We start from the raw sequence: 25,476 nt of genomic DNA, 5'->3' as shown, positions 1-25,476 counted from the left end.
GCAGATCACAGTGGTCAATAAATCAAAACAAGCACAGCGTTCTAATTTTCATCATTTTAATTACAGAATACTAAAAATAACATTACATAAAATGTCTTTTTAAAAGAAACCATTGAATATTACAAAGGTTGTAAATTTTGTAAAGTTAGGATATAAAATCTTTGAACAGTGGTGCATAATTGAAAAAGAAAAATAATTTTCATAAAATGTATATATTAACTGTTCTACTACATAAAAATGAGATGGACACAAATTGCAGACAGATGAGATGAGCAGACACTGCCATTACTGCAGTGATCTCTCCTTTCGAAGGAAGAAAGACTTGAGATGCACAGCACACACCACATCAGTTCTCAAGTTACGTCTATGTTCAAAAAAAAAGGGGAGGTTGAGCGTGATATAATTTACAACAGAGGGAAAACAAGCACAAGAGACTTAAAAAAAAGTGACTTGGTGACTGCTCCCAGTATTCACACATCTCCATGTTTAAAAACCCGACTTAACTGGCCTTGGTTCCAGAAACATATACTGTTTTCCACAGGTTTACACTGTACAAAGAGTAGCAAAATATTGAGAAACTTCACACATCAGTCATCTTTCAGTCTCCTAATACGGCTGCTCCTTTATCCTACTGTTCAACTGGTCCATCAGATCCACTGAAAGCTACCATGGTCACATAATTCATATCAGGAGGTCAACGTTTTTAAAAACTGGAACAGACTATACACAAAGAGGGGCATGCATGCATAATCCAACAGTGAGCTTGCCTTCCATCTCTTCTGAGTTTGACGTCACCCTGTGGCACATCGTTAAGAGCCCTTGTTCAGATGTTGAAGTTGACACCACAGAATCACCCACATTCGTCATCTGCGAGAACAGACGTCTCTCTCTACATGAACCACACACTGGCCAGTCACGTCCAAACAGAGGTATTTCATCGTCACCTGATGCTCGGGAGAAGTGTTTTGGTAAAAAGACACTTTTTTTGGAGAGGGAGAGTCAACAGTTTGTGATTAAGGTTTTTAAAAGAAATACATGTCTAAGACATGGCGTCAATCAAACTTTACGCTGAGTGGCAGAGTCACTGTTCCCTCTATGCAACAGTAGTGGTTTCAGTGGCCCAGCGGTCAAATGAAGAGAGGGAATAAAAAAAAGTAGAACAGAAACAGACAATAACCCAGAGCACAATTCACAAGATGGAGGACAAGAGGCATTTGAGAAGAAATGATGCGAGACACACCACCAGAGCTACTTGGTTTGGCTGGTCTGTTGCTCAGACAGCTGTAGTTCTTTTTCAACAGGTTTCATGAGCCGCTGCTTATCACAAAAGCTAATAATGCTGTTTAGTTTCAGATGAGTCCCCCTGAGTTAGTGCACATGTCAGTCGGGCAGGCCTCGCCCACTTGTTCGTTAAGAAATCCACAAAAAGAAGCAACAAGGAATATTAAAATCAATTCAGAAATTTTATATCAAGCTTACAGTTAGCTTTGGAGAAAAAGAGCCCGTTGTAATTTTACAAATCTGTGGCCGGGGGGGGATTGAGTCATTGTTATTAGTGTGGAGGGCGAGAAAAATATTCAGGCGAAAAAAGTGTCAGCTCCTACAAAGCAGTGCAGCCGACCTCTGAGTCCTGCTCATTTCCTGAAAATGCTGAGAAGCATGCACTGTGTGTTGTGAATGAATGTAAGGTGTGCCGTGTTGAGCCCAACCAGACAATGGGTTGTATTGTTTGAGCATGCTCACGCTTCTTTACTTTAATCTGAACATCTGACACGACTCTCAAGTGATGGTTGGTGCGGGTCTGCCCAGCAGGCGAGTGGTCGCGGGTCTGGTCAGGTGCTGGTGTTGCAAGTTGTGCTGACTGTGCATCAGTCAGACAGACAGGTAGGTAGACAGGCAGGTGGGCTGTAACACGAGTTGGGGCGCCGGGGCTAGGTCAAAGAGGCCGTGTCCATCAAGCCTTTGTTGGGGTCCTGGCTGGCAAAGAAGCGGACGTCGCGGTCCTTGTCTGACTGCAGCGCCATCACAGTCTCTTCCAGCTCGTCAGAGTAGGCACAGCCCGGCTCCTTGAAGTACACTGTAAACCAAGCACAAGACACCTTTAGGTTCTCAACTCAGAAAAAACTGCACGGTATGTGTGAAAGAGATGAAACAGAGCACATAGAACATAGTAACATGCACTTCCTCTGAAAAATGGAAACATAGAAGTGTAGGATTATGATTGGATTATGACTTAAAACACAAAGAAGCACCAGAAGTGTATTCTGCTGCTCAAATAACCCAGTCATTCAACAGTTTGATGTGATAAACTTCTTCTTGCCCTCACTTGCACTGCTGCTGTATACACTAACACTACAGTATTGTTTTCAGATGAAGGACACAGCATACAAATGTTACATCATTTCTGTTTCAAAAGGCCAAAAAGAGGCAGAACAACAACAAAACAAGAGTTGCACACCAATTAAACACAGACACATAGCTATTTGTAGGATTAATTACATCTTTCATCTTAATACTGAAGCTTGAAGTATCAAATCGATGCAAAAATGTGTGTAAAAAAAGTTGATACTACTCGTGTGTGGATGTTGTATGGAGCATGTGGATGTTGACAAATGTCTTATAGAGATCTGTGTTGTAAAAAAAATTCGACAATTCTTTCACAAATATCACAGGGGACTTGTACCTTTCTCCATGACACTCTGTCGTAGAGCCTTGGCCACCAGTACACGGACGTTAGCTACTGGGTCTGATGAGAGGCTGAGGAGGCTTGGCAGGAGGTGCTGGCTGAACTGCTCCATGGGCATACAGTCCTCCTCCACTATAGCCTAGAGTATGAGGTAACACAGACAGACAGTCACTTAAACTGGTTGGTGTGACGGACTACACAAGATCCTCTCAGACACAAATATGTTGACCAACTGGCTCATGGTTTCCACTGAAGGTTTCACCATGACACATAAGACTTAAACACCTTGATGACAGATAATGATGTGGTTTAAGGCAATGGCCACTGCATAAACACCCACTGTTCTGTTTTGTTTAAAGAGAAATCCAAAGGAAATGACATTTAACTGTCAACAAGAATTAACTTGCAACAATAAAAATGTTTGCTTTTACTTATTAAGTGGTTTGGACAATGACCATGCAGTCACTCAAACAGCTACAGTGTTTACAGCAGGAAAAAGAGATGGGGAGATGACACTGAAGCTGTTGCTTCATTATTCCATGTAAAGTAAAAAACACAACAGACCTGGCAGATGAAGGCAAAGGCCTGCCTCCCCACCCATTTGGGACAGTGGCAGAACCTGACAGTAAGCTCATTGATGAAGTTCAGGCCCAGATCATCAGCACCGCATGCATACAGCTTCTGGAGAATCTCTACAACCTGAAAGTAAAACAATACAGAGGTACATTAGAAAAACTGCACTTCATCTACAAGATCAAAAACCTTGGTCAAAAATGTGCATCAAGAGTAAGTCATTGGACTTACTCCTCTCAGTCAGAGAATACAAACAAAGAAGTAGAAACTGCCTGCATTATGAAAGTTACTTAGACTAATAATAAACCGTCATCTGTCTTTAAAATAATGGTTTTAAGTTGAATTCAGTTGAGAAGAATTGAATGCCAGCGCCCTACGAGCTGATAAAAACATTAAGACTGAAAACAACTGATTCTGCCTAGAAAGCAACAAAAACCAACAATAATTAATTTTAATCCATACAAAAACCTATGTGTTTAAAAAACAAGAACTGTGTGGCATAATGGTTTCTTAGGTGTAAGACTAATGACCACTGATAACAGTCAGTGGTAATTAGTCTTTCTCATCAAGGAAATAAAGACAAGGTTTTAATAACATGTTACAATATTTGTTTACCAATTAAGAACTGAAGCTGTCTATGTGACTGAGCAGCTACTCTCTAATGACTCATTTCCCCTTTGTCCTGGACATTCTATTGTTTTTGCTGACAACCGTCTCTCACACACTGCCAGTGTTTTTCAAAACCAGATTTTCTGTCCACATGCACACACACAAAAACACTGATACTGATCTGCTGTAAGCTTACCAGTTTGTATGAGATCCACCTGACCTCCGAGACTTTGTCAGAGCAGAGTGTGAGCGCTATCTGCCTGAGGTAGTCATACACGTCATAGTGGCTGTACAACTCTATGATCAAGATCAGCTGCCTGGAGGGAGGCAGGGAAAGAAGGAAACATGCGAGTTATACAAACCTTATTGTAAATAGCAGAACAATGTAAGTGTAAATGTAAATTAGCACTACAAGATACAACTGTGAGACTAACACACAGTGATACCAAAGCAAAACTTAACTCTGCCATTTTGCTGATGGGACTGTTTGAATAATTATGAGTGCTATAAAATGAAAAATGTAAATATCACAAAATTCTTTCCATGTAGGACAGAAAAAAATAAGACATACTCTGCCAGCTCATATCTGAATCTCCAGTTCCGGCTGTTGTCCGTCACCATGAACTCCTGAAGCTGGTACAGATATTCTCTCCTTTTGTCTGCGTGCAGCAGCTGCAACAGGGAGATGCAGATGATTTAACAGAGTTATCCAGCACCAGGCAATAACAGCAGTCATCAAACACAATACTTTCAAGCTGTTTGAAAAAACACCAAAACCGATAAATTCAATTCAAAGTGCACACTTGGAAAAGCGGAGGAGGAATCTATAAATCTTACCTTGAGGAAGTCATACAGATGTTTGAGCACACCGATGCGGACCTCGTCCAGGTCTTTGAGGAAACCATTGAAGATGGGAACCAGATCTGCCGCCGTCAGCTGATCTCCCAGGATCACTGCCAGCTCGTGGATGGAGAAGGCCAATGTACGACGTACCTTCCACTGAGAGAAGCAGGAAGGAGAGAAACACAAAAGCATGAGAGCAAATCCACTCAGGCTGCTTTTTTTAAATATGAACATATCACTTTATTCAGTCAATTACATTACTGAAGCGGGCAATTATCTTCTAACTTTAAAATTTTAGTGATATTCAGTGATTAGGCTTTCAACTTCAGTCCAATTTACACTGTTGTCTTTGAATTGTCCAAAAAATAAAAAAGTAACTCCTGTACCTGGTGTCTACCAAAAGGAACATGCTCACTTAAGCAAGACGCCTCATAGTATTACTGCCAGCAATAACAAGGCCGTTATTGTTTTCGACTCTTAAGTCACACGCAGTCTAATGTGATCCTATCACAAGATGCTATTTCTTTGTATTTATATAATTTTTCTATGTATGAGTTTATGAGCCTGATTTTCTTTATTAGGTGAGATTTGTGATGAATCTAGTAAAACCATCCGATAGTCTAATGTTATTACATAAGCATGTATGGATCAAAAAAAGGATCCCGAGTCAAATGCAAATCTCTAATGCTACTGCTGGTTGTTTGGCTTTTCAACAGAAGACACAAATTAATGAGTTGCTATTGAGAAAAGTTCATTTTGCAAAATAAGTAGAATTTGGCAAAATGACTTAAGTATTTTAAACTGAGCTTAACTAATATCAATTATTCTGTTTGCATTTGGTTTATGTTTGCGATTCAGTGAAAAACAGCAATCACAAACCACAATTACACTCCTGGTTTCCCATTTCTCCATTTACCTGCACATCAGTAGCTAGGGTTTCGTACGTGTCCTTGAGGCAATGCCAGTTCTGTCTTCCCAAAGTGAGAGCGACTCCTGGCAGGCTGAAGGCACAGTGTTTGGCTATCTCTGTATCGACCGTCTGAGCCCGGGCCGGGTCCGTCATTGAGAGGTACTGATCCAACAGTTGCTGAGGAATGACATTCTAGAGACACAGTGAGACACAAGAGTGTGATGACCAAAGAGGAACAATGATGCACAGGGAGAAGGTGTTCAATAATCCACATCTGAGCCTGGGGTGGGTGATATGGATAAAAAATACTCTCAATATTTTTGGGGTATTTTCACAAGAATGAAAGATATCTTTTAAAAATTATATTTGAATTGTTTATCACAATGTTTGAGGAAAACCTTAAATTTTAAATGTTTGCTTACGTTTAAAGACAGTGTAGGAACATTTAACATTTAGATGCTCTACTATATGGTAAAATGTGCAGAATACTAGCAAGAGCATATAAAACAATTTCAAAGACTTAGTTGTGGGGTCTGGTGTCTCCAGGTTTTCTAACCACATGCGGCCAACCTGTGTTATATCTTGCCAACTCCTAGTCAGAGCTGATCAATATGAACAGAGAGGAGCAGATCAAAATAGTTGATGCTAGATGATGAATAGAGCAATGCTTACTGACCTGGACCTTAGGTTTATCCTCAGACAGAGGGCTGTGAGCCAAGTCATCCTTTTCCTCTTCCTCCACACGCTCTATCAGTTCAGACTCCTGGGGAAAACACAAATATCCATTCTAAGACTATGGCTCACTAACGTCGTCCAGTAATAAACATGTAAGAAAGACAGCCCCCCCCCCCATATAACATTATATGGGGGGGGGCTTATTTACTCAAATTTCAGGGCCTTTAAAGCATGATACAGCCAGATCCTCAGTGATATATTCATATATCCTACAGTGGTGCTGTAAGTCGGATAAATCCTACTCTAAACTAAATCCTCTTTTGTGTATAAAGCTAAATTATTCACACTGCAATATTCAAAATAGTCTCGTACTAGAACAGGCGAGTTAAGAGGAGAGTCTTCCTGGTCCTCCTGAGGCTCCGTCTGTGTCTCTTCGTCTCCTTGCTCCTGGACAGGGCTCGACTCTGGTTGTGTCTCCATCATTTGCTCCTCTTCGGTGGGGCTCTCCTCACATTCCGACTGAACCTCCACAGATTTGCTCTCCACAGACGGGTTCTCAGTGTCACTCTCAGGCTGCTCTTCTGGCTGCGGCTCAGTTAGGCTGTCGTCTGTTGGGTTGTCGAGCTGGGCTGCCTTCAAAGCTGCTGACAACACCTGGACTTGCGCTAGACAAATTACAGATGCAACGCTTACTGCTTAATCCTTCTGCCAAAACACCACTTACAAAAATATGCTAAATATGATGATCAAATTTAATTCACAAAAACTAACCTTGTACATCAGGGTCGTCCATGTGAGGTTGCAAACAGTCTAACACTTTCTGGATCTGGTCGCTGGTAGCTTTGCCATGACTTGACTTGGAGTCGGGACAATTATCTTCCTCCTCATCTTCCTCATTCTCCTCCTTTCTCACGTCCTCTGATGTTTGACAACTTAGCATCTCCAGTTCCCCACTGATATCCGGTAAAGGAGACCTCCAGAAGTGGAAAGAATTAAAGTTCTCATCTGTCTGGTCCATCTCTTTTGTGTTATTTGTGTTGTTTGTTGTCATAGGCCTGTCATTTGAGACAAAGTGGCTGAAAACGTCCTGCATCTCCGCAGACACAGAAGAGTTGTCATCAAAGTTGTGCATATTTTCACGGTCAGCTATTGAAATCTGCTCTGGCGAAGGTGTTGCACGTCCATCCTGGTTGGGAGGTGTGTGCGTGATGGTTCTCGCTGTGCGGCAGTTGCTGATGTCGGAGCAGTTCAAGGAGTTTAGGGAACAGTTGCTGTAGGGAGTGAAAACAAAAACCAAAGTAAATATTTACACCAAGATCATTAGCATCTTTGTAATTGCTGACAACTAGCTACACTTGTTGAAAGAGCAATTTCTTCTGCATTTGAGAAAAAGAATTAGTCAAACATAAAAGCTATTTAAAAGTGAAATTCTTCTAAACCTTTAAACCATGAGACAAATCCAGTCCGTCCTGATTAAGCCCAGTACATTATGTCCATGACTCATTTGGCCAGTGTCGCAATGATGCATTCACAGTGACACAAATTCATACTTGTGTAGCACTACTATGTGTTATAGTTACCGTCTGGCCCGATACATGGATTTCAACCACCAAAATAATCGCACATTCTTCACTCAACTGTGACATAAGATAACAGTGGACTTACCCATCCAACATGACCCTGGGGACCTCGAGTAGCGCGCCATCCTCTCTGAAGTGAAGACCTGTGCTGGAGGGGTTGGCAAAGGTAGAGATAAAACGTCCCAAAGACTGAAAGGCAGCCTGGCGCACCTGTTAGTAGAGCAGGAAAGAATCTCTCAGTTTCAACAACATTCCAAAGAAGTGCATTAGGGCAATGGCTTAATGCAAACAAACTTGGTTAGTCTAAATTACATAACAGCAACCTGAATTAAGATTAATACAGTTCAAAGTGCCTCACAGATGACTTAGCAGATAAGACGTGTGGAAAGTATTGTTTTGAAGTATTGTTTAACAGGATTCATTAAATTGGGCACCATTTTGAGAACAAGTTTTAATCCAAAATGTTAAATAAATGAGGGCAATTGAACCACATGCAGTTCTGCTTGTATAACATAATGAATGCATAAACACACACAATTTAACATATCCATCATTACAAGCTGACCAAATATTTTAGTATGCAAATGGTAGCATGTTGCCATTTATGCATGCTCATAGCACATGACTAAAGAAAATGTGAATGAGTGCTGCAAAAACATTAAGCCCACAGGCTCCAATGTTTTGTAATTATTGTTCAAATGTATGTAGAATTGCCAGTTAGGTGCTGTGATACTTAAGGTCTTTTTTACTCAACTCAGTTATTGAACCATAAAAAAGGACACAAAATGCAAATTAGAAATTGGCATCTAAAAGTGCACAGCTCAAAATCAGGAACATGAAATTGCAGGTAAGAAATTGACTGGAGCTAAGCAACAATGGTTTGATTTTCATCGGAGCAAAAGAGGAAGTTACACATTAATGTGCTTGTAGTCTTAAGCAATTGTGTGACTTGCAATTTCTTTTATGTATCTTACCCAGCGGGACTGGTCACTAATAAGACTGATGAACAGGGGGGACAGCTTTGTGCGTCGCACTTCTGGACAGGTGGAATTAGAGACCATCATGAAGCACTCAGCACAAGCTTTCCTGATGCCCCACAAACTGTCCGAACACAGATCGAAGAACTTGGGCATCTATGTTAAAACAAAAGCAAAAAAACAAGTCAGCTGCACATAAATTCAGCAAGTTAGCTGTGAAGGGTGTGATAATTACCTGACACAATAAAAACATTTACATTTTAAATGTTGACTCAGGAAAGTATTCAAGAACACCTATGTTTATCTTTAAAGTTACATAATAATGTCAATATAAAAATGGGATGAAAATGGACTCTCAGGTCTCTCACCAATAGTTTTTCAGTAGCCTCCTGACCCACAATAGAACAGAACTCTCCAAAATTTGCTGCACAGACCTTGGAAAATAACATGGGCATTATGTAACATACATTGACAATAAAACAAGTCAAAAAGCAAAGGAATACAGTTTACAATACAAGCATCATCATAGCAGATATTTGGTTGTAATATTGGATGGCCAACAACATAACATAATCCTAGATTTTGACTAAAAAAAATTCATTTCCAGTTGACATTACCTTTAACTCAAACTTAAAAAATGCAGCAGTGGGTAAAACATATTGAACCTATTCTAAATCCTGGGATTACGAAGACAAGTGGTGGATAATAGTCTTGTATTATAAAAAGCTGAACAACTATGCACCACATTTTGCACATTTGCAACTCTTTGAACAAAACTCTTCTCCAACTGGAGCCAGTTACAGAAAATAATTAACATTTCTCAGAAACAACAGCACTGTGTAGGCTACTTTGATGTGCAAAAACAGAATTAAGTCAAACTCAGTCAATGTATCCTTGTGGATAAATAAAAACATATTTAGGTTAGCTCAAAATGTCTTGGTTGTAACGACAGACACAAACTGAAAATAGTGTAGGTTAAAAATCAGAAAAGTAACATAGCAGTAAAAAAGTAGTGATATAGTTTGAATGTTGTTACCTTGCGAACCTGGAAAAGTCTAGCATCACTACACAGGTCACAGAAACGTGGCAACAGTAGATGCTCCACTGTGTCTTTGCTCAACATCGTGACAACTTTACACATAATCTGTAAGAGGAGACATATGGGAAGCCCTTAGTGCCGTCACAACTTACTGACTGGTGAATATTTGAAGTGAAACGCTTTAAAAGAAGTTAAGGAGCTAAATTATTGATTTATTGAGACAAGTGGATTTTCTTACAGCAACAGCCTCTATTTTGTAGTCATCATCACTGCTGGGTTCTGTGAGGTCCAGCAGAACTGGACATACTTTAGTTTCCATGTCAGCTTTAGAGATAAGACCCTGTTCCAGCAGAACAAGCAAAGCTGCCTGACTCGTCTTCCGCACCTGGAAAAATAGAAGTTTACAATAACTTTACAAGACGTGCACAAAAAATAAATGTGTTGTGTGAGTCAGTATATTTTCATGCGTTTCAAAAGTCTGCTTTTAGTCAGACTAAGACAATAATTTGGTTTTCTTAATGTCATGCAAACACATTAGTCCAACCAAAACTGAGCTAATCTTAGTCTGACTAACATACCTGGATAATGTGATTCACTAATCCTGCATGTATACGCTTAGTCGGACTTGGTGTTCTGTGTATGCACCAAAATTTCCTCTCTGGTCTTTGACCCGGAAGTAGAAGGAGACGACGTATAAACTGCAGTAATGTTGCCAGAAATCATAAAGTGGCGGCATGCTTTCCACAAGACCACAAGAGCCATGCTCAATTTAATTTGTATCACGATGTACAGCAGGTACAAAACATACAGAACCATCTCACCGTTTGCTTTTCTGTGACGCAAAGGAAAGCAGGAAACTGATTCAATACGCACTAGCTTATAGAGAGATACAGCGGAGGCAGAGCCAGACGTGCACGGCCAATAAATTGAGTTTCTCCTTCGCATGTATACTCAGACTCAGTCTTAGTTGGACAACAGCCTTAGCTCGATTAAACTGTGCATTGAAATGTGAAGAATGACATTCAAAGTAAGAAGAGGCTGTAAATTCAAAGGTCAGCTAGACAAGTGGAACATATAAAACCTACCTGATTATTTGGATCAGTAAGATACCGGACTACAATTGGTACCAAGTATCTTGAGAAAGCGGCTGGGAAGTTGGGCCGACTCTCATGTAAAAACATGGCAATATTGGGAACCTGCTCCATTAGTTCAGCTCGCACTGTGGGCTCTGAGAACACACATCACATAATACAAATGAAGAACAAATAATTATGTGTGCATTACAAGGTACGTGTATTTGTTAATTTGAAATGCCATAGCATTTTTTTTTTTTAATCCAAAATGTGCAAATGAAATTGGAGACAAATGCAAGGTTGTGCCAGATTTATCAGATGAACAGGAAAAGACATCTACCTCCATCTTCTGACATTCGGGCGACTGTCTCCATGACACTGATAAAGTCGTTTTCATTGTCACTGAACTCTCGAAGCACATCAAGCAGGCCACGTGCCACGATTTGCCTGGAAAGTAACAGGAGCTTAAAGTTAATAGACTGCCTGCCCATGCCTGCAAGTGCTGAGTGTAGACAGCATAGCACATAGCTGTCAAATGCTTCACACATATGCAGTAGAAATTGAGGAGGGTTTGAACTCTGCAAAGCTAAACAAGAGAAGCAGGAAGACAGACGCTAAACATATTTATGTGGGGACAATAAAACAACATTACATGTCTGCAACAAACTACATTTTATACATAACAAAACCTAAATACTACATTAAAATCAACAAATTATTTACCAATACGTTTTCAATTATTTTAGCCTTAACACTGCATTTTAACCCTAACCCTAATTTTGGATGGATGACGCTTGGTCTGCATTGGCCGACTTTATATAACAGTTGCTGATGTTACTAAAGCTATGGCCAAGTAGTGTCTGCCATTGCTGTGTGTGACTCCAACGTCAACAACGTCAAAGAACATCTTGTCCGAGAGCTCTGGAAATCACAATTCACGATACATGGTCCACGATACCAATAATATCACAATACAATAATTCTGTGATAATTAATTATTGCACGACAATCATGTAGCAATACATCACATTATCTGTATAACTGAAGAAAACATCTGTGAAAGTGCAGGATTTCTGTATTTATTCACAACACAGAGAACAAAATGTTTCAAGTCTATGTATTGAACATGGACAAGGCATCTCTTAACAAAGCTTTCTATGCTCCCTTCTTCAGATAACTTCTGGCCAAGTTTCCCTCATTCATTTGAGAAGTGCCACCGTGAAGAGACATCATGTAGTGACGCTCAGCGAGTGAAACTGGCAGGGAACCTATTACTTTAGAGTACCTTAATTTATTAATTCACATATTAAAATGAAACATGACCATTTCAAACATTTTTAAAATGAACTTTTCTCAACATCTGCCCCATGAAACGTGAGCATGGTGAAGCATCGGATCCACAGTGTCTAGCAACACGTGTCACCACCCCATGCAAAGTTAACGAGCAGTTTTTCAGTTGAAGCCTCTACTGCGGACATGTGAGTGCAGTGTAAAACCCAACAGCCAGCAGGGATTCTTGTAAAAGTTTTAGCAGGTCATGCTACACTGTGGCAAACACTTGAATCTTTTCTGCATTACAAGGCATACTGCTCCATGTACTGTATACATCACAGTGTTAATACCCTTTTGCTGTTGCCCGAGCACCGATTTCTACGTACCTGTTAAAAACATTCTCACTGAAGGCGTACTTCTCTAGCCTCCCGAGAGGGGTTAAGTTGTCTTGTCCTGCATCAAGGAAGGCTGTAATGCGAATGCCGTCACACTCTGAGCCATAATCATCAAATCCAACTGCAGAAGGGAAAGAAAAATAAATTTAGACCCCCAAAAATTTGAATAATGCAAGAAGCACATCTATGATGCCTACAATAACAAAACTTTCATACTACGGACACTGAAAGATGAACCACAGTAATTACAGTACAATGCTGATGCTACCGAAACATGGTAATGTCACAAACGAGGACTCTCCGAAGGGTGAATATAGCAGAGAGGCCAACTGATTATTCCATTTAATCATCCAACTGTAAATACATGTTGGCTTTGCAGTTGGACCCAAACACCGTTTCATCACGGTGGCTAATGCAGACAGGGATTTCTGGTCTGTATAACTGCTAATAATAGAATAGTGCAAAACCTTGAATGGTGTTGACAGCTTTGAATTTCACATGGGTTAATGGGGTTGCCCAGAAAGATGACACTTCAAAATAACCCCCAATGCCCCCACCCCATCCCCTTGATGAAGGGAAAGAAAATTAAGGTTCAAATATAATATAATCCAGGTAATGTTTAATGGGGTTTGACTGAAACAAATTAAATTAGCTGGATTACTCACAGTCATCCAAATCATCATGGCCATCTTCAAAGTATAAAGATAGACCTGCAGGGATAAGACAGTTAGAAAGGCAGGGCTTCAATTGTGGCAAACATTTTAACATAACTGGCAATGTCACTTATTATCATTCATGTCTCTTTACACAACTCACTATATAAAATCAAAGAAGTTCTGTGATGACAGGTCAACAAGTTGCAAAATACTAAGGAGGACAAAGTCTAATTCGCATCCGTGTATCGCATTCACATGATGGGAGAGTGCTGTATCTCGCAAAATGACTGATTATGTGATTATTATCACTTGACTTTCTGGTATACGCTGTGTTCACTTTTCTTTTTAGATAACACTTGGGGGAAAAAATGCAGAATAACACAACAGACATACAACAAATATTACCTATTTGAGGGTGAAGGGGATATATCTGATTCTCACTTTCATGAAAACAAAGGTTATTAAATCTACTAATGCCTGTTTTTCTTTTGTAAGATTTGGGGAAACAATCTCAAAATCATATTTTCCTTCTGAGGAACATCAAAATGTCATATTTCGTTGGACCAGTAATTTGAATGGCTGTTTAGTTAACTATCCCATATAAAGAAATGCCACGGTCCCTTTTCAGCTTCATTTTCTGGTGAATTTAAATTTAATTAATCGGGTATTTATTGCAGCTTTAATGCCAATAACGAACGGGTAAACTACAATACGAAATTCAGGAGGAAAAATCTAGTACACTTAATATAGTTCCGGTCGTGTCTCCCATTATCATGCATTCAAAAAATTGACAGAAAACGGGTCAAGTGTGATTTTCAACGCCCTAAAATCATTTACAGAGACAAAACGATTTACTTCCATCATTTGTTTCAGTGCCGCCAACACACCATACTTTATAAAACAACAACACGGGAGTGTAAGAAAGGAACGCCACAAAATAAACCCAAAACGAGAAACGTGGTAGGACGGCTAATGCCAGTGTTTACAGCTGGACAAGCAAGGGAATGTACTCCAAATACAAAAACAACTTCAATCCCGACAGGATTTATTAAACATTGCATTTTATGAGCGGAATAAATATTTGCGAATGGTTTCACACTGCCACAAAAAGGCAGCATGATAAAGCAAAACATATCGCCTTTGTTTTGGTATAAAGGAGGATTTGGTCAGCTTAGGGCTGAAAATGACTTTAGCAACTTGGCTAGCGTTAGCTAGGTCACCTCGCCAGCCTTTGGTATATCAACATTTCGAAAATGAACACCATCAAAGGCGCGTTGATGTGTTTTAATGCACTGTATATAATTATTTACAACGATAAGCACATGTGCTGATACGTTGTACGTTCTAGTGTGGTCTTAAAGTCACAAATTTCGATGCCGCTGAGTAGCTTTGGTTAGCTAGCTAGCAGGGCTAAGTTTGCTAACAGCTCGTCCAGTCCTCTCGCTTGACTTGAGGCAAACACTTCGCCAGGAAAAAGCACAAATGCAGTTAAGCGAGTAATGCTATTTCCCCAGGTTAACTCTATATAATATACAATATAATTTCAAGTCCATACTGAGCGTCAAAATCCAGAAGAAAACACAATTTAAAAAGTACCATTACCTGCCATCTTAAGTCTCGCCTCGGCTCTGCGGGGCCGCCGTCCCGGTGTGGGCTGTCACCAGTACACAGCTGTCACTCAAACACGGGAGCAAACTACTTCCTGCGAGCACTTCCTGGTGCTGAAAGTATCCGGTGTAATATTCTTGACACTGGTCAACCGATTAAATCGGCTTCAGCATAACCGGGATAGATGAGAGCCCGTGGGCGTTGTGTGTCAAACACACACACACACACACACTTATCTCTGTCTGTGAGGATAACCATTGATATAACAATATAACAATAACAAAGTGCGCAACTCCTACCCTTTCCACAACCACAACTGAAAATCTAACTGTAAACTATAGTCTTAACCATTAAACAGCCCATTAAAGTTGTGAGGACCTGATAAAATGTCCTCACAACCTAATAAAGATATGTGTGGGCGCACACACACGGGCCGAGCAGTCACGTGACTGCACAGTTAGTTCAAGATGGAGTCGGGGCGATTTGGAAGCTTCGCTGTTAGCTAGTTAGCTTGTTAGCTTGGTAATTGTACATCACAATGCTCCAAATACGACCAAACCAGATGCGCGTATGTGGCAGTATGTGATCACGATGAAGTACAACTACTAGATAGCATAGACCACCTGAAGAATACTCAAGATAATAACTGTAAATAAAATAGTCAATGGTCATCATCACAACAAACCCATTTTGACAGAGGAGGAGATCGATATGGCACTACGAGAGTTAAAAGTGTGTCTTCTGGGGGTAAGTTGGCGTTTGTCTTTCATCTAAACATGTTCACCTACAGTCCGTATTTATATACTTGTAGCATCACTGCTCCTTCACCAGGCTGGTTTGTTTACATGGGTCATACTGTAAGTGTGTATGCCTGTGATCAAAAGAGTGACAACACATACATCAGATCATTCGTTACTTGATTAATACACTCATGAACAGGCTGACAAATGCCGGCTAAAATATAACTGCATTGGTTGAGGTAATAACATCACCAGTCTTTGCTTCAGCTATTATTTACTCATCTTTCACAGGACACAACACCCATGCATGTACTGTTGTTTACTCATAAAAACATACTAAAACAGCACAAGCCGTAATTGTCACTATCATTAGTTCATTTGTTTCCTGAGGTAACATCCTCAAAGTTTACATCGTCCTCACCTGCTTATATGATGATACAAATTTAAGTCTTTTGGAACAATCAGGGCTGCTGTGTTTAGTATCAACCTTATTTTATTTCTGCAGGATACTGGTGTTGGAAAGTCAAGTATTGTCTGGAGATTTGTGGAGGACAGCTTTGACCCAAACATTAACCCAACAATTGGGTAAGTTCATACAGTCAACCTCATTAAAAGTTATGTTTATTTTTTGTCAGTTTTCTTTGCTTTCAGTTATAAAATAGTTTACTTAATGTAAAACAAACAAACAAAAAGGTTATTTGAATTGATCAACTTTCAAAATTGAATGTATTCAAAATTCAGTATTACCATATTTTTAATCGAGCATTTTTTATTGGTGAAAGATAATAAACACTTAAACAACAAGGAACTATGTTTTGATGTAACACAAACAGCCTCGACTTTGTGTGAGCCAAATTGAAATTGTGCCAACATTGACAAATCATTTTCTTTCAACTTTTATCTCAAGAATATTATCACATGAGCATATAAATCAATTGTATTTTTGTTGTAAAACAACGAAAGCTTCAATTGATAACTTTGTATAGAGTTTTGTAAATGTCTTAAATAAAGTGGCTTCTTTTCACCAGGGCATCCTTCATGACCAAGACAGTGCAATACCAAAATGAACTACACAAGTTCCTGATCTGGGACACAGCAGGACAAGAGAGGGTTAGTAAGCCCCATTGGGATTTTTTTGATTTGCTGGTGGATAATCAACCTGAAGAGGATTGTTTTGGTACAGCATCAGATAGGATTTCATATTTTAATGAACCAGCTTGACTTGACTTATTCATAAGCTTGTCTACTAGTTGTAAAGGAAGTGAAAATGCCTATTCATGTGTAAGAACCACTCCCTGAACCAGCCTGGGGGTACATGAACAATGCAGTGCTTCATTTTTTCTGATAGGGGGCAACATTTACCTGTCAGTTCAGTGAATGCTTCCTCAAGCTCTCAGGCATCCAAGCATCATTTAGATTAGTTAGAATGGTGTGTTCTGTGATGGCTTCTCCTTTTTTTAAAGTAGAAAAACATGTTGATGATTTGTCCCTTTAAATCTTTGTCCTGCCACTCCTTTCCATATCCTTTCTGCTTTCTCGTTGTACTGCTTTTTAGACATAAATAAAAGTGTGCCATTGCTTTCCTTTTGTGTGGATACATGTTGCACACACCCCTGTAAAGTGTTTGTCAGTGATTATCATGTCCAGGCGCCCCTCCTTATGTAATCTGGACTTCAGAGTGTCTACAGATGACCTGATTGGAGAGCTTTGTAAGACAAAAAACATCTAGAACGAAACCACACATAGAGATAATATTTGCAGTAATATGTGGAACATGATATATTGTGGTGTCTCATGCAGTTTTATTGTTAAATCCTATGAAAGTTAAACCAAGCCCCACACAGTTGTAGAGAAAGGAACTACTTTCTTGTTTGACTCGCAGCATACCACATTTCTTTGTATTAGCACTCTGCATCACTTCCCTTTTTTGTGAATGCCCTTCCCTTTTCTCATGCACAACCCAACCAAATAGGATTCTTTTGTCGCCCTGGCGTCTTTATGTCATTGGGGGGGCATCATGGTAGCCCCATTTTAGGTAAAACGAGGGATACATTCAAGCTGCATTGGTCTACTGTTGTACAGTGTTCATGAGATTCACATCATTACACAATGCACAATGTAGATCTTTATTTATTTACTTTTTTTTTTAAATAAATTTTTGCCCTGTTCTTTTGTGTTCATTTACATTTTATGCAAATGGCCCTCCATTCTTCCCAGTTTTTCACATCTGTGAGTGAAACAGTTGCAACATACCTTTGTTAGGTTTCACACATCTCAGAGTTTGTGTGTGTGTGTTTTCTGACAAAGCTGCTGTGGTATTTAAAAGCCTTTCATGGCTTGTTTTCTTACCTCTTATGAGCTTTGGCCTATCAAAATCTGTTGAGTTGAGTAAAGGGAGTACAGATCTGGCCAATTCACATGTAAGGAAAGACCGGGGCAGGAAAAGCTCTGAGATTGCTACACTCCACAGTCCATATCTTAAGACCACATGAGAGCTTACAGTTAGGAGTATATTTGAGCTCAGCTGTCAACGACCATTCCAGGCCCACCCCTCCTTGCCGTGCCTTTTCACTGAAAACAAGCAAAGGGAACCTTGCATCCCACTGAAATAGGAGGGTTCCTTTCATTATGCACCCAGCTTGTGGTTTCCGCAATTAATCAGCACTCGCAGGGCATCACTGGGGCTGTTTTCTGGGCTGCTGTGTGGTCAGATGTCTGGCCTCAGCGTGATTGCTCTTTGGTTTAATGCACAGATAGACCACACAGGACTGGTGGTGGTGCAGCCCAATACTGGCCAAAGAAACAGAGAGCACTCAATACAGAGGCTTTTGCCAAATATTCTAAGTTGGATACCCGTTAGTGGACTTAAGGCCAGTAACAACTATAATTATGTGGAATGTGTGCTTTCCTGAGGTAACACTGTCACTCCAAGACGGATCGTTTATTCCATCGTATTCAAATTGTAATGGAAAATAGAATTGGCAGGAAGGCAGGGTCATTCCAAGTGAAATCATTTGTTGCCTCTTGTGACATAAAGTTTGTTAGTTATTATACATGTTACATGATTTCATTAGCCTGTTTAAAGCTCTTGTCCAGTCTAAATTACACAAAGGCATTTAAGTGTTCTCACAGCTAGGAGATGTTGATGGAAAATTCTCCTTTAATACGATTCAGAATTTGAACTACAGTTGATTCTACTTGCTAGTCATTTTGGAGGTTGTAGTTTGTGGTACAATTCAACTGTCTGTCAAATGCACTATAACTTGTAGGTTACAATTACACTTATTTTTAGAGTGAAAATTAAAATTATGAACCGGAACCGTAATTTAAACAAATGACTGCGTTTTCATCAAATCATTGAATAGAATACAATTAAAATGAATGGCTAGATTGTTTATTTAAAAGTAGTTATACCACATGTATTACTCCTCCATTATAAGGGTTCTCTTTTAAAAGTATAGTTTGTAGTATGTGAATGCCAGTATATGAAAACTGTAGTATGAAAAGAATGGCTACTTTGAGAACTTGTACAATTATACATTGTACAATATGTTATTGTGTATTTAAACTGATGCTTAAACATTCTAAGCATTTTACTGTACCTGGTTGCAGTAGATCATTTATATCACAAATGAAATGCTTAATCTGTAAATGATTTCAGCAAAGTAACACATTACTGCAGCTGTTAGATAAGAAGTGAACTATCAGAAATGGTAAGTAATAAGTCAGAACTGCTAATATGATAATCGATTATATTTACTTGGTGACTTTCTGTCACTGAAGCTAAATAATGTAAAAGGATTTGGAAAGATGTTTTAATTTAATTTCTTGCCCCTTGCTTTGTTGAAGTTGTCTTAAATGCTGTTGACACAGTGGCCTGGACATATGGGTTGCTCAGCCACTTTAACTGAAGATGATGTTGGGTTTAACCTTTTCGTTCCCTCCCATGAGGTAAAAAGAGAGCCCAGTGTGTTTTAAAATATTATGACAGCAGGCTGATTGGTGAAGCACTGGAAAGTATTTTACTGGAAAAATACCAAAACCTGGCAAAAAATAACCCCCAGCCTTCCAGGCAACTATGGATTTGGAAATTGCACATGCTGCTTTGACTATGCAGAGATTTGTGATGTGTTGGGCTGAGATCAAATGTATATGCTTCCATAAATATTAGAACACTAACAGCTTTTGACACATTCTGCTCATCTTTCTCTTGATGGCTCCCACATGTGTGAGGTCCTGGTGGAAAGACAAGTCGAGCAGTTTTATTTAAAACTGCCTGGCTTATAGGCTCAAAACACCAGGCCCTGGTTTTGTAAAATAATGCTGGAGTGTAATTTTTTTGTTGTTTTTTTATACATCGTTTTAAAGTTTGTTATAGTCAATGTTATTGAAACAGAAATTGAGTTGAATCTGCAGTTTGTGTGCTTATGGCTTATGTAATTGCTAATCTTTAGTCTATGAAAAGCCCAATTCTTGAGCTGAGTTGGAAAACTGCAATCATACAGAAGATTTTTGTTCTCTGTTCATATCCTGTTTCATATGGTTTGTTGAATTTGAATCTAGACATTATGATGTCAGAAGATTATATGGTCAAGTTCATGTAGCAATTAATTTTCCCTTAAAGATCCCTTAAAGAGTCCCTTTTTCTTAAAGAGTGTTTCACTGCTTATTTTCTCTGCCTTTCCATAGTTTCGCGCTCTGGCACCAATGTACTACAGAGGTTCTGCAGCAGCTATCATTGTTTATGACATCACTAAAGAGGTAATATGTCTGTTGTGCTTCATTCTATTTTTTTAATGTATTGCTATGTATGTATGCATGTATGTATGTATGTATGTATGTATATGTATATGTATTAGTGTGTTGCTGTGCTAAGAGAAGGTTAATACCACTCTAATGTCTACATAGTAAACACAGTATGAAGCCACCATTTTTAGTATAAAATTATAACTTGCCCTTATGTTTTGGTGTCAATTTAATAAACACTACTATTAATTATATGAGTTTCTTACCTTTGCACAGAACCACAATATCTGTTTACCCTTGTCTTTATGCAAAGCACTAGGCCGCTGTGAGTCAGCAAAGATACAAGAGTGGAATTGATCTTACCACCTGATTCTCACCACGAGGGCTACTGTCTGCTAATTGCGTCTCTCAGTGAAACATGTTGTTTACTTTTATCTCCAGGAGTCCTTCCAAACACTGAAGAACTGGGTGAAGGAGCTGCGTCAACATGGTCCTCCTAACATAGTGGTTGCCATCGCTGGTAACAAGTGTGACCTGTCAGATGCCAGGTGAACCTGAGATTGACAGTTGGTCTAATCTGTCCATTTGCACTGAATAAGCTTTCATATTTCAGAGTTTAAGGAGTAGTTTTAAGATTTATTGTTGCTGCTTGATTGCTCAAATACATAAACATTTTAGTTGTTTATACATACCACCTATGAGCTTCTTCCATCTAATAGCAGTAAGAAGAACTGATTATCAGGTCATGCGTGGAAGTGGAGAATCTGTGTACATATTATTATAACATAACAATTTTGACCTACTTTTTGTATTTGCAGGGAGGTGCCAGAAAAGGATGCCAAGGACTATGCTGACTCCATTCATGCCATCTTTGTAGAAACCAGTGCCAAGAATGCCATTAACATCAATGAGGTGTTTATAGAGATAAGTGAGTATGTTTCTTGAGCATTTGGTGCCCATTGACCGACACAGCTTCAGACTTGTATTATAGTATTTTAACAAATTAAGCATTGTGGAGCATTTACACTTAGGGAGGCAACAGTAATGGTACATACATGTATTAACTTCAGAATGTTCAAGTGTTTTCTGCTGTTTGTGTACCACTGACAGGGATGAGCTGGTTCAGGATAAGATGCAGATAATCACTTGCTTGTTTCCCTAAAAACAAGATATACACAGTAGCAATGTCTCATTTCCATACTATACAATATATAGTATATTGCAACTAATGTGAGCTTTATATCAATCATTATATTTTAAGGAGTCTTGGAGGAATGATGCCTCACTGTGGAATTCTTGCTTCTATATCCTAATGGATATTGGATTGAGTGTTGTGGGAAACTGGAAACATTTCTCTTGGTTTACCGAGGGACCCCTGAGACTGAAAGACCCATGCAAATGCTCCTAGTGTCTAAAGTCATAACTGCAAGAATAAAGAGAGGATCAACTTTATTACTTGTTTATAAACTTGTTTGCTACCATGAACATCATACAGCAACTAGACAATGCACAGCATGTAGTATGAGGGAAGCAGCAGAGTCCATGGCAAACCAAGTGCAGTAAAGTGTGCAACATACAACAAAAGTAAATAGTGGGACCATGCATAACCATCAACATCAAAATGGCATGCAGAAGTTAAAAAATATACAGCAATAAAATGAGCTAAATAACATGGTGTAAACCATAGGTAACAACAGCAATGGCAACTAGCATGTTGTTGTGGTGTCACTTTACATGATCTCAGGCTGAATTGTCCTATCATAGCTGTCTTTACAGCATTGGTACTATCTCGACAAACTGTGTTATTTTAAAATTGATGTGAAAAAGTGAAGCGTTGTTTAACAGTACATGTGTGGGTGGAGACCTTAGCAGAGAAAAGGCTCGGCTGAATGCTGGGAGACTATGTAAATTTGTGTGTCTCACAGGTAAGCGCATCCCCCTTGCTGAGGCATCAGGAGGAACTTCAGGAAAAGGTTTTAAACTTGGACGTCAGGCTTCAGAGTCTCGCAGGACGTGTTGCTGATGATGCCGGTGATTGTCCATGCATTACGTATGACCTGACCTTTGACCTGACCTTTGCTTACTCTCTGTGTCCCCCAACCTGCTTCAGCTAATGGCTCAACATGCAGCCAGTCATCAGAGTGCAATAGAGTCACTCCGTTGACAGAAGTGAATGCTTTTTCTAAACAGGACTTAGCGACAGCAAATGATCAAGAATCACCTTAAAATTTGCTGGCAGAAAAAAAAAATCCGCTTGTTAAAAAAAAAAGCACAGACAAAAATTGTTGCATAAATACATTCATGTAACAATGAAGGTGCAACAGTCTCTGCGTGGTGTATTGTCATCTCATATTGATCCGAGGAATTGCATTTGGATCTGTACATTTATCTTTACATTCAACAGAAATGAATTTATATAATACTTAAATTATTGCCGTTGAGTTTTATTTAGGGAACCTTCTCCCCCAAATGTTCTCAACTTTGAAGGATTCATCTTTGCAGTTCATGTGTAAAATCAATACTTTGTCAGTTTCCAAGGAAAGAAATGATCATTGTTTGCAACAGAACTCTCAATGTTTGCATGGAGGATAACTTGCCGAAGCATCAGAAATGCTTGATTTAAATTTTATGGCATTGATTATTGTTTTCATCCAGGCAGAATATGAATTTCTTTCTTTGACTGTAAATCACAATCACACTGGCAGATATGCAGGAATGAAAGATGTGTGAAAGCCTGTTTCCTTTGAATTAAAAGGAATAGTGCCAACGTTTTGGGAAGTACACTTATTTGGGGTTTTGCCAAGCATGAGGTGAGGATATTGGTACCTGGTTCTTATGTCTGTACTACAAATACAAGTCTGTAGACAGCACCTGGGTAGTGCAGCTCAATAAGCCTGTGCTAGGTGAACCATTTCTTCCTCCTCCCAGTCTTTATAAAAAATAATCAGCTACTGATTGTACTTAATGGCCAAATACGGGACTGGTGTTGTTCTTATATCATTCTCCAACACACAGTGTAGAATTAATTACCAAAACTTGGCCTACAAGATCTCTTGTATTTCAATGATAAGAATGATTTGATTGTAAAAATGTATCTCTGTGATAAGAAGGAAACATAGCAGTCCACATTTTCCAATGACGGAGCTTTAATCAGGGCAGAAACTGCTGACTCAGTTGGTTGTCTTGAGTTGATTACATGAGAACATTTCTAGCTGCTTCCATGTGTTTCTGCTTTTAATTGCTGAAGATCCATGAACAGATTTGTGTGTGTCCTGTATGATGAACTACATGGTGCACAGAGCATCCTGCCAGTTGTTTCCAACTTCAGTCAAGTCTCATTTTAACACCAATGTCCTTTGCTTATTCTTTACAGCAGTTTCATAGGCGAGCCATACACTATTTTGCCAAATTTTGATAAAAAGGTTAACTAAATAAAACTTATTGAAACAGCTTTCATATAGTACCATCATAACTTTTAATTCAAAACAACATATCTATCTGTGATAACACAGCATAAGGATCACACAAGTCAGCTATCACAATCCCCTCTGATATTGGCCTATTTGAACTTTAGTAGCAGTGGACAAATGCACCTATGACTGACTTAATAATTTGTTTGTAATTTCATACTTGGATCTGGATCTCATGAGCCCCGTTAGCCTTAAAGCCTCTTAAAAGTTGCCAAAAAAAACACAGATGTGGTTTTGAATTTATGAATAGGAACCATGTGCTTTAAAGTCGGCATGAGGAACTTCATTTGTAAGAATCTTAAATACAGCTGCTATTGATTGAGTTATGTGCTATGCAGTGCTGCCTTTTTTCAGGAGTTTTCCTATGGAGTGCAATAGTTGTAATCATGATAAATTGTGACTTGATTTGAGAAATCTGTTACAGACTGATACACCACAAACCATAAACTTGTTAAAACTGTGTCCAACAGGATAATGACAGGTTTAAATTGAAGTAGTGTTTTCTCTGCTCACTGACAGGTGACAATCTTGCTTGTACATAGTATGAGCGAATACCTTGCAAACCAGAGTTTTAAAACATTAACTTTGAATTGACTCTGCCTTTGATCATTCACGCAGCATTAAATCATAGAGCCAACTCGAGCTGAAACGTACCATTTAAAAGGGAATCTTTTTCTAAGCTGCACTTAAGACTGTTTGTATGAATTGGCTCTTATATCTATCTAACACTCTGTCTGCGGTCTGTTAATATCTCTGTGAAATCACTTTATAAAAACATTCTTGCAAGGGTGTCAGACTTTCTTAATATCCTATGACATTATTTTAGGTTTTAAACCATTAGTTCAAATGTTATTGCTATGGAGATGGTGGTGCCAAATGATGTCAAAGACATTTTACTACATCATACATAATTAACCTTTTTATTGTTGTTGTAATGATTTGAAGTACTAATCATATAAAATGCTTATAAAAATATTTGAAGTTTGATAATTATGACTTGTTTTCCCTTATTTGGAAACGGGAGGCATGAGTAGTGGTGCATTGAAAAATACAATTAGTCTTGGGCTGGCCCTGGGAATGTGAGCAATCTGTGTATATTTTTCAGTGTAGATAAATAACATCAAATTGCCCAGAAATCAAAAACTATATTCTGTTTTAAGTCAGTTCTGTGACCACAATAAACGTGTTCACCATTTGCAGTAATACCATCAGAAATGTAGTTGCCACCATTAGCAATTCATAATGATTATAACATAATACCTGTAAACACGTGTTTGAGGTGTATTTCCAAATGTGTAAAAAGGGAATTGTCAGTTTATTAATAAAAGATTGACTAAAATACACTCTCCTCGTCTGGTCCTGCATTTAGTCTGTGTGTGTCTTTGTGTACTCTTTGGAGTGAGGCCTAAGTGAGATTTGTGCAATTGCATTAACTTTCTCCATGGGGATTTAGTGACAATGTTGTTAGTGATTGGTTATGTTGTTTTAGTTAGCAGCGAGCTGCCAGGCTATATATATAACATTAAGACACTTGAGATGTGAGTTGGAGCATTATTTAAATTTCAGTGAAATATCCTCTGCCAGACAGAGGGCAGAAAGTGTTTTTACCCACCCTATGGAAAAA

At 39.0% G+C, this 25,476-nt stretch overlaps 2 protein-coding genes across 2 annotated transcripts; one reads left to right on the top strand and one right to left on the bottom strand.

Moving 5' to 3' along the window:
- Window positions 1-1,444: 1,444 nt before the first annotated feature.
- On the bottom strand, window positions 1,445-15,122 carry ppp4r1l (protein phosphatase 4, regulatory subunit 1-like). The gene is made up of 20 exons (XM_044023267.1): window positions 14,891-15,122; window positions 13,298-13,342; window positions 12,624-12,753; window positions 11,306-11,412; window positions 10,978-11,120; window positions 10,131-10,277; window positions 9,890-9,997; window positions 9,222-9,287; window positions 8,851-9,009; window positions 7,962-8,086; window positions 7,068-7,567; window positions 6,669-6,961; window positions 6,298-6,384; window positions 5,628-5,813; window positions 4,706-4,867; window positions 4,440-4,540; window positions 4,065-4,185; window positions 3,251-3,385; window positions 2,684-2,825; window positions 1,445-2,077 (listed from the first exon to the last, which is right to left on the bottom strand). Exons 1-20 carry the CDS (start codon window positions 14,895-14,897, stop codon window positions 1,932-1,934), a joined length of 2,910 nt encoding a protein of 969 aa, XP_043879202.1. The 5' UTR covers window positions 14,898-15,122; the 3' UTR covers window positions 1,445-1,931.
- Window positions 15,123-15,337: 215 nt separating this feature from the next.
- Window positions 15,338-25,195, top strand: rab22a (RAB22A, member RAS oncogene family). The gene is made up of 7 exons (XM_044023268.1): window positions 15,338-15,643; window positions 16,142-16,221; window positions 16,665-16,746; window positions 20,326-20,397; window positions 20,824-20,930; window positions 21,201-21,310; window positions 22,308-25,195. The coding sequence occupies exons 1-7, from the start codon at window positions 15,608-15,610 to the stop codon at window positions 22,403-22,405; spliced, it is 585 nt and encodes a 194-aa protein (XP_043879203.1). The 5' UTR covers window positions 15,338-15,607; the 3' UTR covers window positions 22,406-25,195.
- Window positions 25,196-25,476: the final 281 nt, after the last annotated feature.

The sequence above is a fragment of the Solea senegalensis genome, linkage group LG4 (assembly GCF_019176455.1).
Source record: "Solea senegalensis isolate Sse05_10M linkage group LG4, IFAPA_SoseM_1, whole genome shotgun sequence".
Taxonomy (NCBI): domain Eukaryota; kingdom Metazoa; phylum Chordata; class Actinopteri; order Pleuronectiformes; family Soleidae; genus Solea; species Solea senegalensis.
Note: the sequence above shows the minus strand (reverse complement) of the source record. Positions and strands in the feature narration are given on the sequence as shown.

Bases quoted from the DNA above. Each gene is read 5' to 3' on its own strand.
- ppp4r1l (XM_044023267.1), bottom strand. The intron at 11,413-12,623 runs GTACGTAGAAAT...GTTACTTTCCAG, and splicing joins AGTGAGAATGTTTTTAACAG to GCAAATCGTGGCACGTGGCC. The intron at 8,087-8,850 runs GTAAGATACATA...CTCTACTAACAG, and splicing joins TTAGTGACCAGTCCCGCTGG to GTGCGCCAGGCTGCCTTTCA.
- rab22a (XM_044023268.1), top strand. From the start codon at position 15,608: ATGGCACTACGAGAGTTAAAAGTGTGTCTTCTGGGG. The intron at 16,222-16,664 runs GTAAGTTCATAC...TCTTTTCACCAG, and splicing joins AACATTAACCCAACAATTGG to GGCATCCTTCATGACCAAGA. The intron at 20,931-21,200 runs GTGAACCTGAGA...TTGTATTTGCAG, and splicing joins TGTGACCTGTCAGATGCCAG to GGAGGTGCCAGAAAAGGATG.